The sequence below is a fragment of the Sphaeramia orbicularis genome, chromosome 11, assembly GCF_902148855.1.
Source record: "Sphaeramia orbicularis chromosome 11, fSphaOr1.1, whole genome shotgun sequence".
Taxonomy (NCBI): Eukaryota; Metazoa; Chordata; class Actinopteri; order Kurtiformes; family Apogonidae; genus Sphaeramia; species Sphaeramia orbicularis.
The window spans coordinates 10,543,229-10,565,401 of NC_043967.1; the positions used below are offsets into that span (position 1 = coordinate 10,543,229).

The 22,173-nt window shown below is 39.8% G+C and overlaps 1 protein-coding gene across 2 annotated transcripts; it reads left to right on the plus strand.

The window, feature by feature from the left end:
- Positions 1–346: 346 nt before the first annotated feature.
- On the plus strand, positions 347–21,721 carry ubp1 (upstream binding protein 1). Of its 2 annotated transcripts, none has more exons than XM_030147296.1 (16): positions 347–533; positions 6,216–6,367; positions 10,007–10,083; positions 10,168–10,273; positions 10,569–10,675; positions 11,556–11,708; positions 11,809–11,919; positions 12,633–12,740; positions 13,265–13,371; positions 13,921–13,975; positions 14,709–14,802; positions 14,887–14,977; positions 15,080–15,198; positions 15,339–15,481; positions 19,185–19,236; positions 19,341–21,721. In XM_030147296.1, the coding sequence occupies exons 1-16, from the start codon at positions 460–462 to the stop codon at positions 19,376–19,378; spliced, it is 1,587 nt and encodes a 528-aa protein (XP_030003156.1). In that variant the 5' UTR covers positions 347–459; the 3' UTR covers positions 19,379–21,721. The 2 variants fall into 2 exon arrangements, with proteins under 2 accessions (XP_030003156.1, XP_030003155.1); XM_030147295.1 differs by lacking the exon at positions 347–533 and adding an exon at positions 878–1,821.
- Positions 21,722–22,173: the final 452 nt, after the last annotated feature.

Consider the following 22,173-nt stretch of genomic DNA (forward strand, 5'->3'; position numbering starts at 1 on the left):
GGCACAAGATCTGTTTACATATTTGATTGTAAGCATTCAGAGATAATGTTGGCCAATCTGCAGGGGAGTCTGCACAGGGGAGTCTGCAGAGGGGAGTCTGCAGAGGGGAGTCTGAGACAAACAGAGGCACAGGAATCAGGTCTAAAGGCGGGTCTTCTCCCCTTGGGCCAAAATAGCGTATGCACCCTCCTAGGAAAAAGTTTAGCACGCAGACTGTGCAGTGACTGCAACTGTGTGCGTGTTCAGGGTCCGACTGGTGGATAATTATTGACCAGAGCTCACTCACAAACTGCACCCAGACCTCCTACTGGACTGGATCTCGTCACTTCTGCAATTTAACAGCGTCTTAAACAAACATGAGCCCCCGTTTGGACCTCGTCGGTACCGGGTCGACTTGTGTTTATTTGCAGCGGGAGTGAGCGGATACTGGAAGGCAACAGCTGTTGTGGGACAGACACCATGTTATTCTGGCAACCGTACACTGAAAACTTCCGTTCCCCGGTGCACAGACACGGCGGCAGCACTTACAGCAGGTACACACAAACATCTGTTTGGGTTCTAGTCTGCACCGCACTGGTTATTATTCCTTTAAAAGTCGGGTTAATGAAGAACTACTTTGTCATGTTTTTTGCTTTGTGTGCGTGTATAACAGTGTGACGTAGAGGGGTCGTATCGCAGATGGACAGTTTTGGCTAAGTGTTCATCTTTGTTGAGTTTGTAGGTATCTTATATTTTCTGGGAGGTAACTACACTTGGACACAATGACGGAAGCTCGGAGGCCGCTGATTGGCTGTTCAGCCTGCGCTGGGCACAAGAGACGGTCTGTGATTGGCGGAGCTCCGTCCTGGCATCCTTCCTGCGCCTGGCGGTGGCAGCCCTGCAGGCTTCACACACCGACAGTCTGTATTCGGAGGGAGCCATGTTGATGCCTGGTTTTGTGTCAACCGCTGCACTCTGGATGGTTAAAGGACTGCGTCTCCGCGGTTTAGAGGCTTAGCGGTCATCCCAGCGTCGCGATGAGAAGAGGGGAGCAGTGTGGGATGGTACAGGGAGCGCCAGAGGGAAGCTGCTCTTAGGTCGCCGGACATCACACAGTTGATTCAAAGCAAGTGAAGTTGATGCTAGTTAGCCTGGTAGCTAGGTAGCAACAGCTGTGCGGACGCTGCGTGGGATGCGGCGTGTGGACTCGCCGCCTAAAACCTATAACCACCGTCTCTGCTTGTTGCATTTTGTTGACCTAACGTTAGCCAGAGTGCTCGGAGAGTATGTGCCTGTGGTATCAACGGGGCTGCTGAATTCATGCTAGCTTGCTTGAGTTGCCTTTGTAGAGCTAGCTAGCCATTAGATAACGTTAGCATGCTGACACTCAGCTCGCATCTTCAGTCACGACTAACATTTGTTAGCTGAGTGAATTTTAACTTATCGTCACTTTCAGACAGTCTACCAGTTGAGGACAACCGTCTTGTGTGACAAGAGCCCCAAAGTTATCCCCAACGGAGATATGGCGATACATCCCGTGTCTGTGGAAAGCTATCGATTCGCCTGCCCAGTCTGCAAAGGAGCAGCTAACGGGCTAGCAGCGTAACTTTCCTCCCACAGTGTCACTCACAAGCTGCAGAGCCCACTTCCTCGCTAGCAGACATCTCTTACCTGAAGCAAGCTGGCGGCCCTCCGAGTAGAAGCCGAGGACAAGGAGCTGGGGCCGATGGCCTGGGTGCTGAAGATGGACGACGCCACCATCGAGTCGGGGCTGGTGCACGACTTCGATGCCAGCCTGTCCGGCATCGGGCAGGAGCTGGGGGCTGGAGCATACAGCATGAGGTTAGCGATGGAGCCAACTTCCAGCTTTCTTGCACAGTAGTGGGTCCATAGAGAGAACAACACATGTCTGGAAGTGTGAATATTACAGCCCCCAACCCCCCAGGCTGTGTGTTTGTATTTCCTTTGCCTGGGCGAGACGGTCTCCCTTTGTTTTGGGATTTGTCACTGCAGGGTGCCTTGGTCAGGGATAAAGATTAATTTCTCTTACACTCACACAAAATAGCAGAAAGAGGACATGTCTAAAATGAGGTGCAGTTAGCTGATGGCTTAAAGATTAAATGTGTTGAAAAATGCTTGAGACTCGTGCATTCCAAGATAAAAAGGTGAGGAAGTCTACAGGAAGGCCCCTTGTGGCCCCTCAGACTAGTAGTTAGTGGAGACAAAAGACTGTAGTACCTGTGAGTGTGTGTGTGCGTGTGTGATTGGCCTGGTTAAACTCTTTCTGACTAGGACGTGTATAATTTGAGTCAGTTGACTTTGAGGAATGAGTGCCACACAGTGGATCTTCAGCTGAAGCCATAATGCAAAAGTAATCATGGTTTCCGACTAATGGTCCATGACTGCATTGTTTCAGTCATTTGTAGCACCATTTGCCCTTTCCTACTTTTTCAATAATTAGTTTTCCATTACGCAATGATGATTTCTATTAAGGAAAGTGTAACAGTTAAATTGATGTTGTGCTATAAAATACCTGTTTTTTATTAAGTTTCTTTAGCATGTTCTAAAGTCAAAGATAAATTGGCAAATTTTGAGAACTTGATGTAGTATTTTCAGACTGAATTCCTTGTTTAGTGCAAGTGTTGACAGATAAATTGCATTTTTATCATCTGTGCTATATTAGCATGCCCGATGAACCCATTACATAAGATTGAGTTACAGTGAATAGGAAGACTTGTTTTATTTACATGTGCCATGGATTCATTTTTAGCATGTGCAACATTTGACCTTTTAGATGGATACACCAGCTGTGTATATTTACATCATTTGGATCTTCACATGAAGCCAAACTACTCATTAGTTAGTGCTGATTTGGATGAAAGCTGTTTATATACATCAAGTCATTGCAGTATTGAACATTGTTATTGCATTTCTTTTTCGCATTTCTTGTGGGTGTACTTTTTATTCAGTGCCCCAAACAAACATACTTGAGTGCAGAGGTGCAAAGGTATATTAAGTTTTGACAACTTAGATCTAGAAGAAGAGATTGTTGTATCAAAAGTTTGGTATGATTTTAGCAGTTTTGAGGTTCTCCAGTAGTTGTCAATGCAGACACACTTTTCATTCTAGTCCCCAAGTTGTAGGAGCCTTTTTCAGCTCTTAAATAAGTACTTGTCCTCCACACTCTTGTCTCATAACCACAGGCATATATACACAAGTGCCACCTTGGTGGTTTTTTAATTTTTTTATTTAGTTGCTGTTCACTGTGTCCACCATTTTGGATCAGTCAAATGGATCAATAGATTTACAGCATCACAACACTCAAATTCTCAGCCAGTTGTTATGAATAATTTTTATATTTATGGTGTATGTGGTGTTAAAGTTCCTTGGACAAAACCTTTACGCCACATAGATCATAAACCGTTAAATATGAAAGAAACGAAATGTATGTTGGTTGAGAAATGTAAATGCCATAGTGGTGTTAATTCAGACAAAATGCAGCTCCTTTACACGTAGGTTTACCGGCCAGTTCTGAATGGTCCAATACAGTAACAATCCTGACATCACTTCCATCAGCCAATGCAGCATCTACCTTTAGATTGTTATATTCATCACTACGAAGGTCATATTGCAGTTATTGTGAACAATGTTGTGATAGTTATTTAAGTTTTAGCTTGATTTTTCAAGGAAAATAGGCAGTTGTTTCCTTCTCAGTGCTAATATTTGAAACTGTAAAAAAAACTTTTTTTTTTTTTTTTTTTAAGTGCTGTCTTTCATTTAATATCCTTTTACACATTGTCTTTTTGCTTTTCTCCAATTCCAAAATTTCATCATACACACACTAGACTTTAAATTTCTGGCTTTTTTCATTATATAAAACAGAGACTGATATTGCCGGTTGTTTAATTGTGCTACTCTACTTGCATTTATTGAACTTTTACTGGTATTATACATATTACCATTGCACCAGTTCCTGGTTGTTGTTGTGGTTGTTCCATCACGGAAACACTGCTTATTCAGTACATGTTGATAATCCCCTCTGTGGAGGATGTTTCCTCTTGTCTGTTTTTCTCAAATGATTTAGTGGTGACTCTGTTGCCATGGCACTTTTACTGTTGTAAACCACCTGTTCAATTAGTAACCCAGTGTCTGCATTACATCCAAAGGTCATGGGGGGTCATGATATTTGTGTGACGAAGGTGAGAAGCTCCCAGTACATCCGTGTGCCTTATCAACTCTCTCCTCTACCACCTGCTTTTAGTGTGCCTTTATCTTGAGTGTGACATACACACATATGACTCTAACTGAAGTAGTCGAGTGTACTAATACTCGAGTGGTGTGCGATGTTTGTGAATTAGTGAGGATGGGGCGTGTGGTGTCAGTGTCTTCGGGGGTTAGTGCTACAGTGTCTGCAGGGTTGGGCTGTGGTACATGTTTGGAGTCAGCAGCTGGTAGGAACAGAATGTCTCACTGCGTCTCTCTGCAACAGCTCCTCAGATTTCAGGAAGCAGATGTAGTTTTCCTGGGCAGAGGGGGCTAAACACAGCACCCAGACTGGCACGGTGTGGGACACCCTCACCACCAGCTGATCGTGAAAAAGGGATTTGAAGCTAAGGCTGGGTACTGTTCAATATCAGCACAAATGCAGATCCTTTGGCTTCAAATGCCAGTTCCTAAACAATACTTTCCTCAAACAATTTTCCATTTTAACAATGAAGGAAATTACAGTAGACATTACTGTTCAACTCTTAAGCTTCAACTTTATACAGTGCCTCTGAGTTGTATTTTTCCATTATTCAAAGCACTTTCATAATGCAGCAGTAAGTGTATGAATAGTTGTCTAATGTCCATAAATCACATACTTATTGTACTTCTGTCAGCTTAAATATTTATACTTTTACATTTGCAGTATTGAAGGCATTAGTAGGCATCAACTATATCTAGTAATTATTTGCTAAAGGAGTTAATGTTAACCAAGGTTTTATTTATACAATATTTGTTTGAAAATCCTGCATTTTATTTTACTCTGGACACATTCACTGTTAGTAAAGCTTATTAACACATGAACTAATCTTAATTAATGTTGCCTTTTTGTTAAATAAGAACACAATCCAAGTTACTTTGATGTGGTTTCATTTAAGGTGTACATTTTCCATTTGATTTTTTTTTTTTTTTTTTTTTCAGGTAAAGCAGGTTAGTAACACACCATTGGTTACAAAAAATGTATAAAAGTAGTTTCAGTGCAAGATGTATTGACAAAGATGAAATTTACACAAGTCTTAAAATTTGGTGTAGAAGTTAATGTTCAATATTGGTTATGTGTAAGCAATTTGATTTGTGTTATAAAAATATTTTGTAAAATACAGTGTCCAGCCCTATTTGAAGCTAAATAAACCTTGCATAGTGCTTTTTTTGTAGAGTTGGAGGAAATTTCATGAAATTGTCAAGTTATTATTGAAGTTAGGGTGCAGTGTTAAGTAGCATCATGACCTGCCAAGAAGTTGTCCAGGTAATGAGAAGCTACATGATCTACATTTCTTTGCATGGGTAGGAGTGCCTTTTCTACACACACTCACTTACACACTCTTTGACTGTGCACTGGTTGACACTCCTGCAGCATTTGTCAGGGTGAGCCGAGGACGGTCTGGTTGTCTAGAGTGGCTGCCAAGTGTGAGAGATAGTGTGTGTCAGCAGCTCAGGCTATCTCTGGCTGTTTTTGTTCATTTATCCTGCAGCAGCTTCATGCATACATAATACCAGATCCATTTGATCAATGTGGAGCCTTCGTCACTTATTCTAAATTAAGCCAACCCATGTAATAATGTCGTGCTGTGAAGAAGAAATGCATGCCTTAGAGTCATACATGCAACAGTTATCTGAACAGCACAAACCCATTTGATGTGTATTTTTTTTAAGAGATAATGGCAACTGGGGAAACAAGAACATCCAGTTCTGAAGAAGAAAGGCTGGTTGTCTCTTTGCTATTATCCTTGTCACAGTGGTTACACTGGAATCAGGATGGGTGCCTCATGGTGTTGGGGACTCAAGAAAAGCTTACAAGATTTGATACACCCTAGGGGAAACCAGCTGAAAACTGTTGTAGCTTAAGGCAAGGAAAATGCTCCAATTAAAACTTGATGTGGAAAATGTCTCCTGTCTTATGGAGCTTCTGCATATTTTTGCTCACTTTCTGTTTGTGTTTGTCTCCTCTCTCCTTCTCCCCCGCTTCTCCTCAGCGATGTGCTGGCTCTGCCAATCTTCAAGCAGGAGGACTCCAGCCTTCCTCCTGAAAGCGAGACCAAAAATCCCCCATTCCAGTATGTGCTGTGCGCCGCCACCTCTCCAGCTGTCAAGCTGCATGATGAGACACTCACATACCTAAACCAAGGTGAGAGACACACTGGGTGCAGACTCTATTAAAGTGTATACAAGGGACTCACAAATTAACTCTCAATTGTGGTATCATGATTAGGACTGGCTATTGAACTTGTTCTTTAAAGCTGTGTATGACTTTTGTCACCAATTTTTCATCAAATCTATAAAACCTAAGTCATAGCCTAAGTATCACAAATCTGTTAGTCTGTCCCTGATTACACACCTGAATCACTTCCCTCATGGTGGACAACTTTGAAGTGTACTCCATCACAAGCAGTCCATTTGTTTACATACCAAACTGGTGGGTCACTCGGGCGTTTTCGGAAATTTGTCGCAAGGTGCATTGTGGGAATGGGAATTCCACGCAGCCGCAGTATGGCCACAGCAGCAACAAGCACGGAAACGGCTTTATTGCTTCCTACTGCTGCGGCTGCATGGAATTTCGTAAAGGCCCGAGTGACGGTTTGGTTTTGGTTTGGTATGTAAGCAAACAGACTGCTTGTGATGGAGTACATCTTAAAGTTGTTCACCATGAGGGAAGTGATTCAGGTGCGTAATCACGGAAGACTTAGGGATTCGTGATATTTAGGCTGTGACTTGGGTTTTACAGATGTGACGAAAGTAATACGCAGCTTTAATGACACTGACCACATTACATTAAACACCATCAAGTACTGTCTCATGCCTGGTGTCATTTAAAACCAAATTTCAATATCTAAGGAATACATCTCATAACTGTTGGCACATGCAGCACCAGATCTACATGTTACCATTTTGAAAGAACCAGCAACGTTTGAGTTTCAAGAACATGCTGAAAATGGGAAGTTTCAGCTGAGACGTGTCTTTATGTAGTTCTTCCCCACATACTAATGTTCCACTGAAACGGCTTCTTCTTCAGCACTATCATGCAAATGCATCCGGCACTTGGTGCCCCCAAAACAGGTGTGGATCATTTAAAGAACCCAAACAACCTAGACAGATTTAGTTTTTTCCCATTTTTCAGAAGGCTAGTAGATTTTGCTAAACACATCTTCAATTGTTGCACAGAATTTACAGAGGGTGAGGACAGGATATGTCGGACTAATATGTAAACAGAATTTCAGGTTGTGGTAAATAAGATTTTTTTTTATATTATTATTTTGTCAAACTGCCCTGTAGGGCTGTGCAATTAATCGAAATTCAATTACAATTTTGATTATTACACGCAACGACTACAAAAATTATGTAATCGAGAAAAAACTATTATTAATTTTGAGTTGTTTTAATTCACGCGCACGCAAGCTACCATGAGCTGCTCTGCCCCGCTCCCCTCTAAGCTACAGCTGCCAGCTAGCCAGCAGGTCCACCCCAAGAGGAAAGTTGTACCTAGCGGTCTGGAAAAATGGCAGGAGAATCGCAGCAGAAGTGCTTGGTAAACAAAAAAGGCAAGTCCAATTCAATTGTATGGAATCACTTTGGGTTTGATGAAGAAGACGAAGAGCAAAAACACATCACGTGCAAAAAGTGTTTCGTAGTTGTGTCCACACCGACCGGTAACACAACAAACCTTTTTAGCCATCTAAAGTTTAACCACCGCCACCTTTATCGTAATCTTATGAAAAACTAAAACGCATAAAAACATCTTCGCCCGCAATGCAATCTTCAGTCTCCGAATCTCTTTACGCTGCAACTCCCGTATTAACCTAACCTAACCCGTATAACCCTAACGTACGTATTCTAGATGGCTGATGTATACAGAAGGCCTTAACTGAAACTTCACGGCACGCCACTGAATTTACTATGTTTCATACGACATTGAACATACTTGAATTTACAATTTGCACTTTACATGAGTTTTTTTTTTTTTTTTATTGCTACAGTTCTATGGCAAGTCTATAGCAGTTTAATTATAGTGCACTATTTATTTACAAAAGGAAACATACTTGAATTTACAGTACACTTATTTGCATTCAAAGATTTTTTTGTTTCGTACAAAAGTGAACATACTTTGTTTTAGTGGTTAAAAGCTTTATTTATGTTTAAAGAGGATATTTTACATTGTTTTGCAAGAAAAAATAAACAACTTTAAGGGTAACAAATAATTGTTTTTAATAATCGTGATTTCAATTATTGCTAAAATAATCGTGATTTTTTTTTTTTAATATAATCGAGCAGCCCTACTGCCCTGTAATATGTAATGTCCATTCATTCATTTTCTGAACTGCTTAATCTTTGTGGGGGTCTTGGGGGTGCTGAAGCCCATCCCTGCTACCAACGGGGTATGTGTCACCAGTTCATCACATCAACCATTCACTGTCGCATTAATACCTACAACCAATTTACATTGACAAGTTACATTATTAATTAATAGGTTAATATAAGTTTGGTACAAAAAATACTGTATAGGCGTGATATTGAACCCAAGGTATCTATATCTTTTTCAACAGTACCCAGTCTTAATCATGACACAATAATTCTGTGATGCTGGATATATTGCAAAACCATCATCTGTGATGTGTCATAATGTCTGTGTAAATGAAGAAGAATAAATATCACCATAAAACAGGTGGAAATATGTGTTCAATGTATTGTCAGTTTCACAGAATTTAAGAACTGTGGTGAAATAATCCACAAAGTAGTGGCCTGCAAGTCAAAGCACCTGCATGTTTTAATAAAAAAATATTGATTTTGACACCAGTATATCACAAGAGGACATGTATTACTGTATCCATATTTTGTCCCAACTGTGTTAAAGAGAAAGTCTCAAATGTTCTTGACCTCATTTTGTATGTTTCTGCTCATAAATTCAGATGCACATGAATGTATTAGCTGTGGTTCTTCTGTACATTAGGCATGGAAAGACCAGTCCCAGACCAAAAGACAAAACTCAGTGAAAACTGTTAAACTGTTCTTACCTGTTGTAGTTTGAGCCCACAGCACATGTTCTATGTTGGCAAATGCTAAAATCATTCCATCAATAAATAATAACCACATTAATTTAATGCGCATTAGTATAATCATTGTAAAGTGAAACCCTTGGTGGCAGCCTTCAATCAGTTTTATTTTGCACTTCAGTTTGTACAAATAAACTTTTCAACTGCTTTAAGGCACAAAAAGTGTTATTGTGTCTTAGTTATGATTATGTGAGAATGAATAATTGATCAATAATGGAATGTGCTTTGGGTGCCTTGAAAAACACAATAGAAATCTAATCCATTATTATTATTATTATTATTATTGTTATTATTATTATTATCATTATTATCATTATTCACACATGGAGATGAAGTAACACTCTTTCCTACAGGAAAACATGTGTACTGGCACCGTAGATTAGTGCAGAATAATGCAGACTTGCTGGTTCAGATAACGTCTTGACCCTAAGGTTTTATTTGCTGAGGCAGACTATTTATCAGACTGCTGAGTGGGCTGTTAAAAGGTGATTTGTTCATTGATGTCATTGGGTCACAATCCATAATATTAAGCAGGTAGTTGTGTGTTTGCATGTTGTGGAATAAATTTACATCAGGTTATTGTTGGCCGTGTCTGATTAAGGGTCATACTGAATAGGAACAGGTTAGGTCTTGAAATCTTCATTGTCCAAATTATCAGATTAACACATCTTTTAAAATCACACATTTACATGTGGCCTTTTTCTGTCTTTGTCTCTTAGGCCAGTCTTATGAGGTGCGTATGTTGGACAACAGGAACCCTGGAGAGTTACCAGAGCTCAACAACAAGATGGTGAAGGTGAGAAACTCTACTGACAATTTGACTGTTTTTGTCCAAACCTCAGGACTTTATACCTATGCTGGTGTGTGTTTGTGTGTGCAGAGCACTGTGCGCGTGGTGTTTCATGACCGTCGGCTGCAGTACACAGAGCACCAGCAACTAGAGGGCTGGAAGTGGAATCGTCCTGGCGACCGTCTCCTTGACATCGGTAGTGACGCCTAGCAAGAATATGTTTACTTAGAGGAGGGGTGTCCAATCCTGGTCCTCAAAGGCCAGTATCCTACATGTTTTAGATGTATCCCTCTTCCAACACACCTGATTAAAATGCTCAGCCTATCATCAAGCTCTGCAGAAGCCTGATCATGATCGTCAGGTGTGCTGGAAGAGAAAAATATCTAAAACATGCAGGATACCGGCCCTCAAGGACCAGGATTGGACACCACTGACTTAGTGTCCCCTGTGATTAAGTGGGGTTCAAATATGTGTGTGTTTGTGTGAGACAGATATCCCCATGTCAGTTGGCATTGTGGAGCCCAAGACTCACCCCTCCCAGCTCAATGCAGCTGAGTTCCTCTGGGACCTGAACAAAAGAACGTCTGTTTTCGTACAGGTAACACACAAACATCCCCTTGCTTTTATGTCAGTTTTTTGACAAATTTAATTAAGGCTTGTGAACATTTTTATTGAGACACTGGAGTTTTTAGTGCAGAGTTAGTGTTGTTTGGCCCACAGGATGTACTCTACTGGAATTAACCCACCTTGGGGTGACATTTTCTGTCAAGTTCTCATCTTGTCCACTATCTACATGGTACTGTTTTCAGTGTTGCATGGAAAAAAATAGCAACACCCTCTGAACTGCAACTACACACTAATTTTTTTTAATTCCACGACTCCCTTCCCCACATACAAAATTTGCCCTAAACAACTCCTACCCCAACTACCAACTGCAATTTTATGAAAAAAATACAGTCACTGATGCACTAAGCACCATCCAAGAGGAGTGTGATTCATTGAAAATTACAAAATAGCCAAACAACCCAGAGTTTTTCACCTTGATCCTAGAAGTACAGTGGAAAATGCCACACCAGTCTCTGAAAAAGGAGATTAGAAAGAGCACTATTAGAGTTCATGTAAAGCAGGTGATGATGCTGCTCTGGATACACACAGGCTGCAGACAGCCAGTCACTGTCAGCCTTGTGCTTTGTGTTTTAATACAGATGAATTAAGTCTCAACATGTTATGCATGATATTTTTTTGTTGTGAGATAATGGCACAATTATGACAGTAATCAAAGCATATGAATGTTGAGCAACAGCTGCCAAACGGCCCCTCATACATCAATGTGAGTGACACTGGCGGCAACGTGGGTGAAGTATCTTGCACAAGGCACCTGAGTAGCCACAGGTGCCCAAATAGTAATTGTGTTTGACAAGTCTGTCCCTGATCAGCACATATTATGGTATGTCCTCCTGTCTCCTTACTGTCTGCAGGTGCATTGCATCAGCACAGAGTTTACTCCCAGGAAGCATGGGGGCGAGAAGGGCGTCCCCTTCAGAATCCAGATCGACACATTCTCCCTGGGAGACAGTGGAGAGTACACAGAGCACCTCCACTCAGCCTCCTGCCAAATCAAAGTGTTTAAGGTACACACTCCCTACTCTGAGGGGCGGTAGTTTTCCCACCATCTGAAATGGCGTTGACATTCTCTGATGCCTCATGTCAACTCTGTCCTCCTCTGTGTAGCCAAAGGGGGCAGACCGTAAGCAAAAGACAGACAGAGAGAAAATGGAGAAACGCACCGCTCAAGAGAAGGAGAAGTACCAGCCTTCTTACGATACCACTATCCTTTCAGAGGTTAGTGGGCGGGTGGAAACGACCTGCTGTTGAAGCTTCTCATATTGAGTATTAGTGTTATGATGCTTTACTATTGACTATGTTGTAAAAACAATTGTCAACTTTATAATATAATCTTATGAAAAATGATAAATTCAGTAACATAAGTTATGCTTTAATCAGTGAATGTTCAGGCAGCTATTTTTGGGCTGTAACAGACAAATATTTTTACCATTAGCAATCCACTGAATTTTGGATGTAATGTGGAAACTGAAGAATTTAAAGTTATTTTGAAGTCTTACCAATCTATGGGTCTAAAAACTCTTAACATCAGTTAATCATAAAACAGTCATAAAACAGAAATAAACTTGATTTACAGCTGACTGATCAGAACTGTCACCGGTGAATTTTCTGTTTGTTTATAGTAAGTTTTCTTTCCATCTCTGCTATAAAATCTGTCAAAGCTGAAAAGAGTCTTAAAATTGTAAAAATCATGTAATTTTAAAGTATTTGCTAAAATTTTTAATCAAGGCTTTAGCAGTTTAAAAGCAATAGCTTAAGAAATGGTCGTCTGTTATGTTACAGCACAAAATTTATAGTGAAAGACCTAATTTTTCATTTGGGCAGTTTAATGCACTGTAGATAAGGATTAAATAAAAAAAAAACTTGACTAACAGTTTGGTTTAACTTTTATTACCAGCCTAATGTCCAACCTCTGCTGTGTCTGTGTGTAGACGAGGCTTGAGCCCATCATAGAAGATGCAGGTGACCACGAGCTGAAAAAGTCCAGCAAGCGGACACTTCCCGCTGACTGTGGCGACTCCTTGGCCAAGAGAGGCAGTGTAAGCACCAACACTCCACTACTGCCTGCCCTGTGTTTTATATATATACATAAGAGATGGTGTGTAGCTTGTAGATACTAGAAATACTAGAGGACAATATCAGACATGGTGTTTTACTGCCACGTATTTGATGTTGGAGTGGAGATTCATGTCCAGCTTTAACTTTAGGAGTAGCTGGAGTTGGTCTACAGATGCAGTGTTGGTGCAGTTTTTTCCCCAACAGCGATAATCACACTCAATACAGAAAAACACATATGATGTGCACTATGTTCTTTAAGGAACCAGTGCAATAACAGAAGGCTTGCTTGTGTGAAGGTGATGGGTTTTTGGTAGTGTTTTTCTATTTTTGCCTGAACCTTTTATTTAGCTTCTTTTGTTTGTATTTTTATAGTAAGTTTTATATGTGATGTACAGATTGGATGGCACTTATAATTTGTTATACGTGTTACAATGACAAAGAAAGATTTTCTATTCTAACACAATAATGGACTTATGATTGAATACTTCTGCGTGTCTCTTCTCAGTGCTCGCCATGGCCGGATAACGCTTATGTCAGCACCAACCAGGCAGCTACTCCCTCCTTTGCCTCCACCCCACTGTCCACATACACAACCTCCTCTGTTCCAGACAGGTAGGAGTGTGAGTCTGATGGACATTCAGTTCAGTGTGTCATAGTGCTTTTTTTTTCCACACATACTTTGAAGATTTATACTTGAAAATATTTATAGAAATGACAAGATATTAGAGATCTTTTTCACTACTTTTTCAAAAACAGAAAGAGTTGATGTGCTTAATTATTAAACATTAAACTTGTGACTGATTCCCAGTGTCTTCATGGATATTGACATATGTGAAAACATGTCTGGTGTTTGCATAGGTAGTGTGAACTAATGAGGATAATTATTCAGACTCATCCATAAAATAACATCACAGCCATTTTCGTTGGAAAATCGTAATAGTAATAATACTTCTACTGTTGATTAGAACTATTTGTAACGTAGCCACATTCTGACATTACACAATCCATTTTATTTGTCACACACCACATTATTGATCACACACAATTCACATTTTGTTTTTCTCTTGTGTACATGTAGAAGCTTGTTTCACATATACTTGACTTTTATGGGTACACAGGTTGTCTGTTGAACATGTGATTTCTTTCTTTGTGTGTTTGTAGTGACTCGTCATCTCCGAATCACCAGGCAGACCCTGGCAGCCATGGCAACTCTGAGGTAAGTCTACAGTCAAATGTGTTAAAAACGTAACAATATTGGCCCGGTTCACCCTTTGGATACCCCTCATGTAAAGTTTAGTCTATAAACAGGTAATGGATGATAAGAGTAGAACAAAAGTACACAACCAACTACAAATATCATTTTTTTGTTATTATTATTATTATTATTATTATTATCATTATTATTATTATTATTATTATAGTGTATATGTGAAGTTCTAACTGATGAAGGTTTGAAGGTTGATACCTCCATAGGTTGAGACCTTACGGCGGTGAGTTTGAGTCCTGGCCCGGGTCTTTTGCCCGATGTCAACCATGTTACCCATGTCTCTGTTTTTTTCCCTTTATTAGTGATAGTGTGATAAACCAAACTACAACTACTACTAACTACTACTTTCCCTTTTCACTGCTTTTGGGAAACATTTGTATTAATCACATTGAAATAAAACTATAAAATGAAACAAGCGTGAAACCATTAAACCTTTTAATGATGTGGAGTCTGCTGGCAGTAAAAACCCAGTACTGTTCTACATTGACACTAGGAGCATCACCAAGGTCCAGCTTCAGTCTTAAGTTGAACATACAGAAACGTATTCACCTATTGACATTTCAAATGCATTTTTATTGTTGACGTGTGATATTCTGAGTGGTCATAAATCATCTATAGATCACATTCTAAAGGCTGTGTTTTGATTAGTGATGTTGATAAGCCCTGGTGTGTGTCCCTGCAGCAGTTGAGCCCCGCTGCCTCCATACAGGACGCCCAGAAGTGGCTGCTGAAAAACCGGTTCAGCTCCTACACACGGCTCTTCTCTCACTTCTCAGGTACAGTCGTAATTCACAAACCTAAATGTGGAAACTGTTATAACGGTTGCTCTGCAAGTGACTGGTCGTTCTCCTTTTGTGCAGGTTCTGATTTGTTGAAGCTAACCCGTGACGACCTGGTCCAGATTTGTGGGCCAGCAGATGGGATCAGACTATTTAATGCACTCAAATCCAGGTGTGTTAAGTCTGGTTTGTTTTGTTTCGTTTTTTTTTTATATGTACTCTATATTTCCAAGTGCTTTCCACAAACTAACCGTGTGTGTGTCTGTGTGTGTAGGTCTGTGCGTCCCAGGTTGACAGTGTATGTCTGTCAGGAGTCGCCTCGGGAGAGCCCCCTGCTGGAGAGACACAGCACCAATGAAAATGGAGAACACAGCGTCTCCTCTAGTTTACATGGTAAAGAAACTCTGTCTAAGGCAGATGCAGAATCAGTGGTGTGCTCATAGATATCTGAGCAGTTACATAAGCAGATGTGGTGTGTCTTTCATATTAAATCATTCATTTCCAACCTCTCGCCGTGCTCTGTTTCTGTACAGTGTACCACGCTCTGTATCTAGAGGAGCTGACAGCAGCAGAACTCATCCGCAAGATGGCGTGTGTGTGCAGCCTTCCACTAGGAAAGATTAACAACGTGTACCGACAGGGTCCTACAGGCATACACATCCTGCTCAGCGACCAGGTAACAAAAAACAAAACACACACAGAATATTACTGTGGCCAAGAAGTGCAAAACACATTTACATTTCAAAAAACACATTGACAAATTTGAAAACAAAACTGCATTTAGAAAACACATTTAAATTTGTAAAACAAATTTACATGTCATAAAACACACTTGCAAATGTGAAAACAAATTAAAATTTTAGGAAACAAATTTACAAACTATTAAACACTTGCACAAGTGCCGAGATAAATCTACAAGTGGCAAAACACAAATACAAATCCCGAAACAAATTAACAAAATGCAGCTCTTAATGGAAAGGGAATGTCCTAACACCAGAAGTGACAGAGTTTCTGAGGGCAGAAACTGTTGTGATTGGTCCAATCAAGCAACAAATCAAAATAGAGGAGAGGTGGGAGAAGTAAGCGCTAAGGGTCTAACGGATCTTGCTAGGATTGTCATCATTGTGGATTGAAGGCCCTGTGTTCGTCGTAGGAAGATAAGTTTATTTTCCTGTGAAGTAATAGTGTGGAAGTGCTCAGTTGACAGGAAACACGGAGGAAATGCTGATAGAATTGTCTTAAGCACAGTTCTGTATGATCATTATCATTAGCTAGCTAGCACCAAGTAGCGTTGCTAGCTATCATTAGCTAGCTAGAACCAACCTGAGGTAGTTTCATCAATTCATAAGTTCATAGTTAACAGTTCACTGCTAGGTCCTCTGCTGCTTATGTTGAACAAATGTTAGTTTGTTTTATAGAAATGCATAAATAGCCTATCATGCTGTTGAGCATAGTTTGGCAACGCTGCATTTCCTGAATCAGCTCACCATTGCAGTGGTATTAATTGAAGTAGACTGAAATTTCCTCTTGAAATTAGTCATAACAAACAATCATGACAGACCTATAATTTGTCAAGTGACAGGTCAGTTTCATGCTTACTTTAATGTAAAATCTTCACAGTTTTATTGAGAATCTCTTAATTTTGTAGAATCGAGAAATACTGGTTGAAGGGTGTTGCTAAGACATGACGCCATGATTCAACAAGAGATTGTCATTGTCAAAGGAGAGGAAAAGGACTTCCTGAACAGCTATTAAGCCATTAATTAATTTATTCATTACACTAAGAACAATGGTTGAACACATCTGCAGAGATGCAGAATGTGAATATCATTAAAAAGTAAATTCAAAGCCATTTAATTGAGTTTTTATTTATTTTTTTACAGATCTACAAATAATGAGTCAGGTGTCCAGTCCAGATCACATGATTTGCTTATAACATGAAAACAAAATAATCAAAATAAAAATGATATTGTGTTTATTTTTCAGAAAACTATTTCTGGCCTTTGATCAGTTCAGTTTTCCTAGCAATGCAAGTGTCAATAAGGGCTAAGGTGCCCTTCAAGATCTGCAGGTTAAGCAGGCCAAGAGTTGTTCCAGGGTCTCCCTGCAAATGTATATTAAAATTCACTGAATATATTAAAATAGTATGCTGAGTGCAATTAAATACATCATGGGTAAAATCTAAACTTTTGTAGCCTTTGTGGTGTTCAATGAAAAATTAACATATTAGCAATATGTATAAATACAGACAAGAACGTTCAATTTTCAGCCTTCACAATGACATTTTTTTATTGAAAAGGCTACTATATATACTAATACTACTATAATTACATTAAACAAATACACAGAAATGTAGTGATTCTGTGGGTAAACATGGGCTATCAAATTTATTTGACTATCAAATGCCCTCAGAAAAATTTACAAACTTATGAATTGATGAACCTACCTCAAGTTGGTGCTAGCTAGCTAGTGATAGCTAGCACTGCTACTTGGTGCTAGCTAGCTAATCATAATGATCATACAGAACCGTGCATAAGCTAACTGTATCAGCATTAGTAGGCATGCTACTGAGTAAAGAAAATGGATACACACAAAAATGTACTATAGTTTTTCCTGTAACTGAGTGCTTCCACACCATTTTCTTCCACACTATTATTTCACTGGAAAATAAACTTACCTTCCCACGATGAAGAACACAGGGCCTTCAATCTATAATGATGAGGATCCTAGCAAGAACCGTTAGCTGCTTAGCACTTACTTCTCCTGCCTCCCCTCTGTTTTGATTGGTTGCTTTGATTGGACCAATTGCAACAGTTTCTGCCCTCACTTCCAGTGTTTAGGACATTCCCTTTCCGTTAAGAGTTGTCTTTTGTTAATTTGTTTCAGGATTTGTGTTGTGCCACCTCACAAGCCATTGGTATAAAGCACATCGTAAGTCGCAATACATTCACAGTAAAAGCGACAGAGTGGACATTTGGGGCTTAAATCATGAAGCTCTCTTCATCTATTTCTGTTACCTGGTTCAACAAAATAAAATATTCTTTTGGTCAAAGTTGTCATAAAATTTTGACATCAAATGCAAATATGTAGAGCTACAGGTGCATATTTCTCACAAAACAAACTCTAATTTTAAACGGCAAAGTGCCCACTGAGTGAGTGTAAGTTAATATTAATGTTGCATCCTTAAGGCTTGAGTACCTCTGACTATGATGACATTTGTTAATTTTGTTAAGTTCATGTATTTCTTTGGCCTGTGAGACAATTGGACCCTTAATTCTTTCAGGTGTAGCCCTGGCACTGGAGCCAGTAAAGAACAAATATTATTGTTATTATAACCTTTATTTAACCAGGAAAAAAAGCTCATTGAAATTAAAAATCTCTTTTTCAAGAGTGTCCTGAAACCAAAAGGGTTCGAGGGTCTGGGTAATTTCCTTCTTCAGAGAACCTCTCATTCTCATCACACTCCAAGACCATGGGATCTTTTTTAGATCTTTAATTGGTCAGATAGTGATAGGTAGGTTTTGATCCTACACCTCAAGTGTAACCTGGAGCAGATTAGGTTTGTATTTGAAGATTTTCCCTGGTAATTCCCTGGTGATACTGAAACCCTACTGCTGAACCAGATGTTACTTGACTAATCCCTTAATCCCACAATACAGGCCCTTGAAAGGCTGAACATCTTTCTGCTACATATTTAAAACTAGTTCAGTTTCTCTAAATTTAAAGTCCTTTTGTTAAAGTGATCTTTTAATTTCTTTGATGGACCATATTCATATTAAAACTTTGTCTCCTCCTCTCCCCTTGTACTGCAACAGCTCTTTTCCTTTTTGTGTAATGGCTGATGTTAGTTTACTGTAACTTCTTTTAATTGGTTCTAAATTCCAAACTATGCATCCAGGGTTTTAATCTAAAACAAAAATATGGAGCAGTTTGATCCGGACTGAACCACATTTTATCAGACCAGGCTCCAGGAAAAAAAAAAAACAGTTTAGGTTGGAAAGTAGAATAAATGTGTGGGACAGAGAGCTCTGAGCACTGTCGTATATTTGTGTCATGTAACCAGAGACACTGCATAGTGTCATTTATGTACATGTGATTTACAGTTTCCCAGCACAGACACTCTACTGTTTCCTGGTTTCATTAACCCCTTATCTAATTCAGGTCAGTCCTTTGGCTCTTGCAGAACAAAGGAGAAAAGAACAATAATCAAAAGTCAAACTGAGGGAAATTTTGTCATAATAGCAAGATGAAACTGACATGTCGTATTTTCATCACTGCTTTTCACCATTTGGCCAATTTTTTTTTTGCAAATTTGAGGTAATAATTCTGAGGAAAAACACCAAGAAGCAGCAGCATTTAATGTTTGTTCCTTTTTCTAGATGGTTTACAACCTGCCTGATGAGAGCTGTTTTTTGATCAGCACTGTTGAAGGTGAGCTCAGTCTTCCTCAGTATTTGGTTCTTTGATCATAATTTGATATAGAATAGTGTTTATCGACTGTTCCTGTTATTAAACCCCTTCCTCTCCTCCTCCAGATGAACTGGGTGAAGGACTCCATCTCATCCTGAAGTAGCGAGGGAGGGACAGATGGCATCACTAATACTCCACCCTCTGTTTTGGAGAAGACGCCTCCCTCTGTCCCTCTCTGCCTGCCTGTACTCTTCCCCTCTACTTCCTCCTCTCTCTAAATGATTGTTCGATGGAAAGCAGGGACTGCGCTAAAGCCATGTAAATGTTAGAATCTGACATGGGAGTGTCCATTGTTTCATATTGAAAACACTATTAACAGAGGAAATTAGTTTAAAAAAAGAGGAGAGGTGGGGGCATGAGGTTAGGGCAAAGATAATGACGTTCAGTGTATTTTGATTTTATTTTATTTTTTGTCTTTTCTATGGTTCTGTGTGGAGAAGAAAGGAGGGGGGGCTCCAGGAGAGAGGGAGGAGTGATGTGGCCAACAGGAGAACGAAAGAAAGCAGAGTTTCCTTATTGCTCGTTGCCCTTCCTGCACAATGCACACAACCAGCACTAGGCCAGTATTTGATAACCTGTACTGCTGAACAGCATGCGATCTCAACATACTAACTTACTTAAAGGAGAATCACAACATACTCTGTTTGTTTAACATTCTTGAGGGGTTTGTCTTAGTAAACCAAACCCATTTATGGATCAAAATGTTTGGTAACCCCTGAAATACTTGGGCCTCCACTAAATCCCTAAGTGGAAGTGGCATCATTTTTGGATGTTTTCACCAACGTTCAGTTTTTCCTTTCTTGGTATTTCTCAGATGAACTGATTTCATTTACTGTTGCCACACACCGTCATCCTATGTGATTTCAGACCCCCAGCCTTCACGCTGTGTTGATGTCACACTCGGCTCAACTCTCTTAAAATGTAACGTCCTGCTTGCGTTTTTACTGTTTTTAGTTGATTATTTATGGGTGAGCTGTTCCTCTCATTGTTTCTGGTGCCATATTGGCTTTTTTAGCTCAAGACGGTCGAGTCTTTTTTTTTTTCAGATTCACACAATCAAAAACAAAGCACATTGCACCTCATCTGGGACTCCTCTGCTTTCTGTGCGGATTTTGAAACACTGGTTTAGAGGTGTGTGGTTTTATGCCTTCTGGGATTTTGGCCATAAATGTACAAAAAGAGGAGCAAACCTCTGTAGAAGCTGACATGCAGAGCTTAAATATCTATCCAAAAACCTACTCTAATGTGGACCAAATGGGTTGCAGACAGATAGGCGTGTTTGTCAGTGGAAAAGCCTCATCACCTCTGAACAATTTAGGCCATTTGAGGAATTCATTGAATTGTTCAGGTGGCAGATTAAACCCTCATCTAGTGGAGTTGCTTATGCACTGCATGTTTAATGTCATGAACTCTCCATTCCAGGATCTGCTTTGGAAAACACATTATGCAGCATTCTGGTAGAAATGCATTGGTGCAGTAGCCTGATTTTAGATTCTTTTCCTGTAGATGAATAAATCATGGCAGCTCCACATCCATCTTCAAAATCTTGTATTTTATGTAGCTGAACACAGGAAGTACAGGGTGTGGGCGTGTGTTTGAGTGCCCTTACCTTTGATAAAGTGACAGGATACCTCACAAACACAGGTCCTGGGAGTCTCCATTGGTTTTGTTGACCCCTCCCCAACCCGTTAATTTTTGGTACAATGTCTGGCAATGTCGAGGTGCACTGCACACAGTGTGTGTTTGTGTGAATTGCACGCCTCTAGGTGTCAGAACGTGTGTGTTCGCATGTGTATCATTTTTTTTGTTCTTGCAAAGAAGACTTAATTTTGTCAGTAGTTGTCATAACTTTTTCCTGTTGGTATGATGAAACTGTGTTTAGCTTGTTGTTTAGTAAAGAGCATGTGGAAGCTGGGAAAGAAAGGGAGGGAGGGAGGGATAATTGGGTTTTTGATAAGTGTAACCCCTCCTGGTTTTCCAGATATTAGAGACCAAGCCTGCACTGAAAACACAAAACTAGCTTGATGTGTAGTCAGTAGTCCTACAGCCACACCCTCTTATCCAAAAAAAAAAAAACAGAAAAAAAATAATTATGCGACTGAAAAGCATCTGTGTATTTGCCTCACCACGCACCAGAGCCAGGACTGTAGCTGTTGTGGTGTTTACAAGGTCATGAGAACCATGGCACAGTTATGTGTGTTCATCAACTCCAAATAATAGTGAATATAGAGCAGATATAAAGCCAAGTCCCACAAACCCTGATGAGCAGTTTTAGTCCCCTGATGGCCTGATCAAATGTCTGTCTGTGAGTATGAGAGAATGAGCAGGAGAGTTGACCACTGTTCATGTACAGCCTAATGTCAATGATGCTTCTCATGTGCACAGTATCGTATGCTGGAGATGTACACAACCACATGTGCTGGGAATAAATGATTTCATAACTTTCTCTAGTGTCTGAATTTATTATTACTGTTAAATGTGTTTACAAAAGTTTTTGTACAAAGAATGACCGTTTTCAATGTGAATGATGACATGCTCGTATCCTCTTATGTAGGTTATAAGTGATACAATTTTAATGACCAATAAAAACATGTACAATTGCAGTTAAAGTAGCACACACCAAAGTGTAGTCAATAGTGAAAATATCTCCCTGATACACTGTCACAGTGACTAAATTCACCAACCAAGTTTTGTGCAATGCAACATGCTTATTTCAGTTCTCATCAGAAACAAAACTGGGATCAAGAACAAATGTAGCTGCTACAGTTGGACTTTGAGAATACACAAGTGCATCTGGTATTAAGATGCCTCCTCCATTCCTTGGATGTGTCTACGTTGGGCTCTTGGGAAAACTAAATGGAACAGCACCATAATTACCGTCATCACTAACACCTGTGT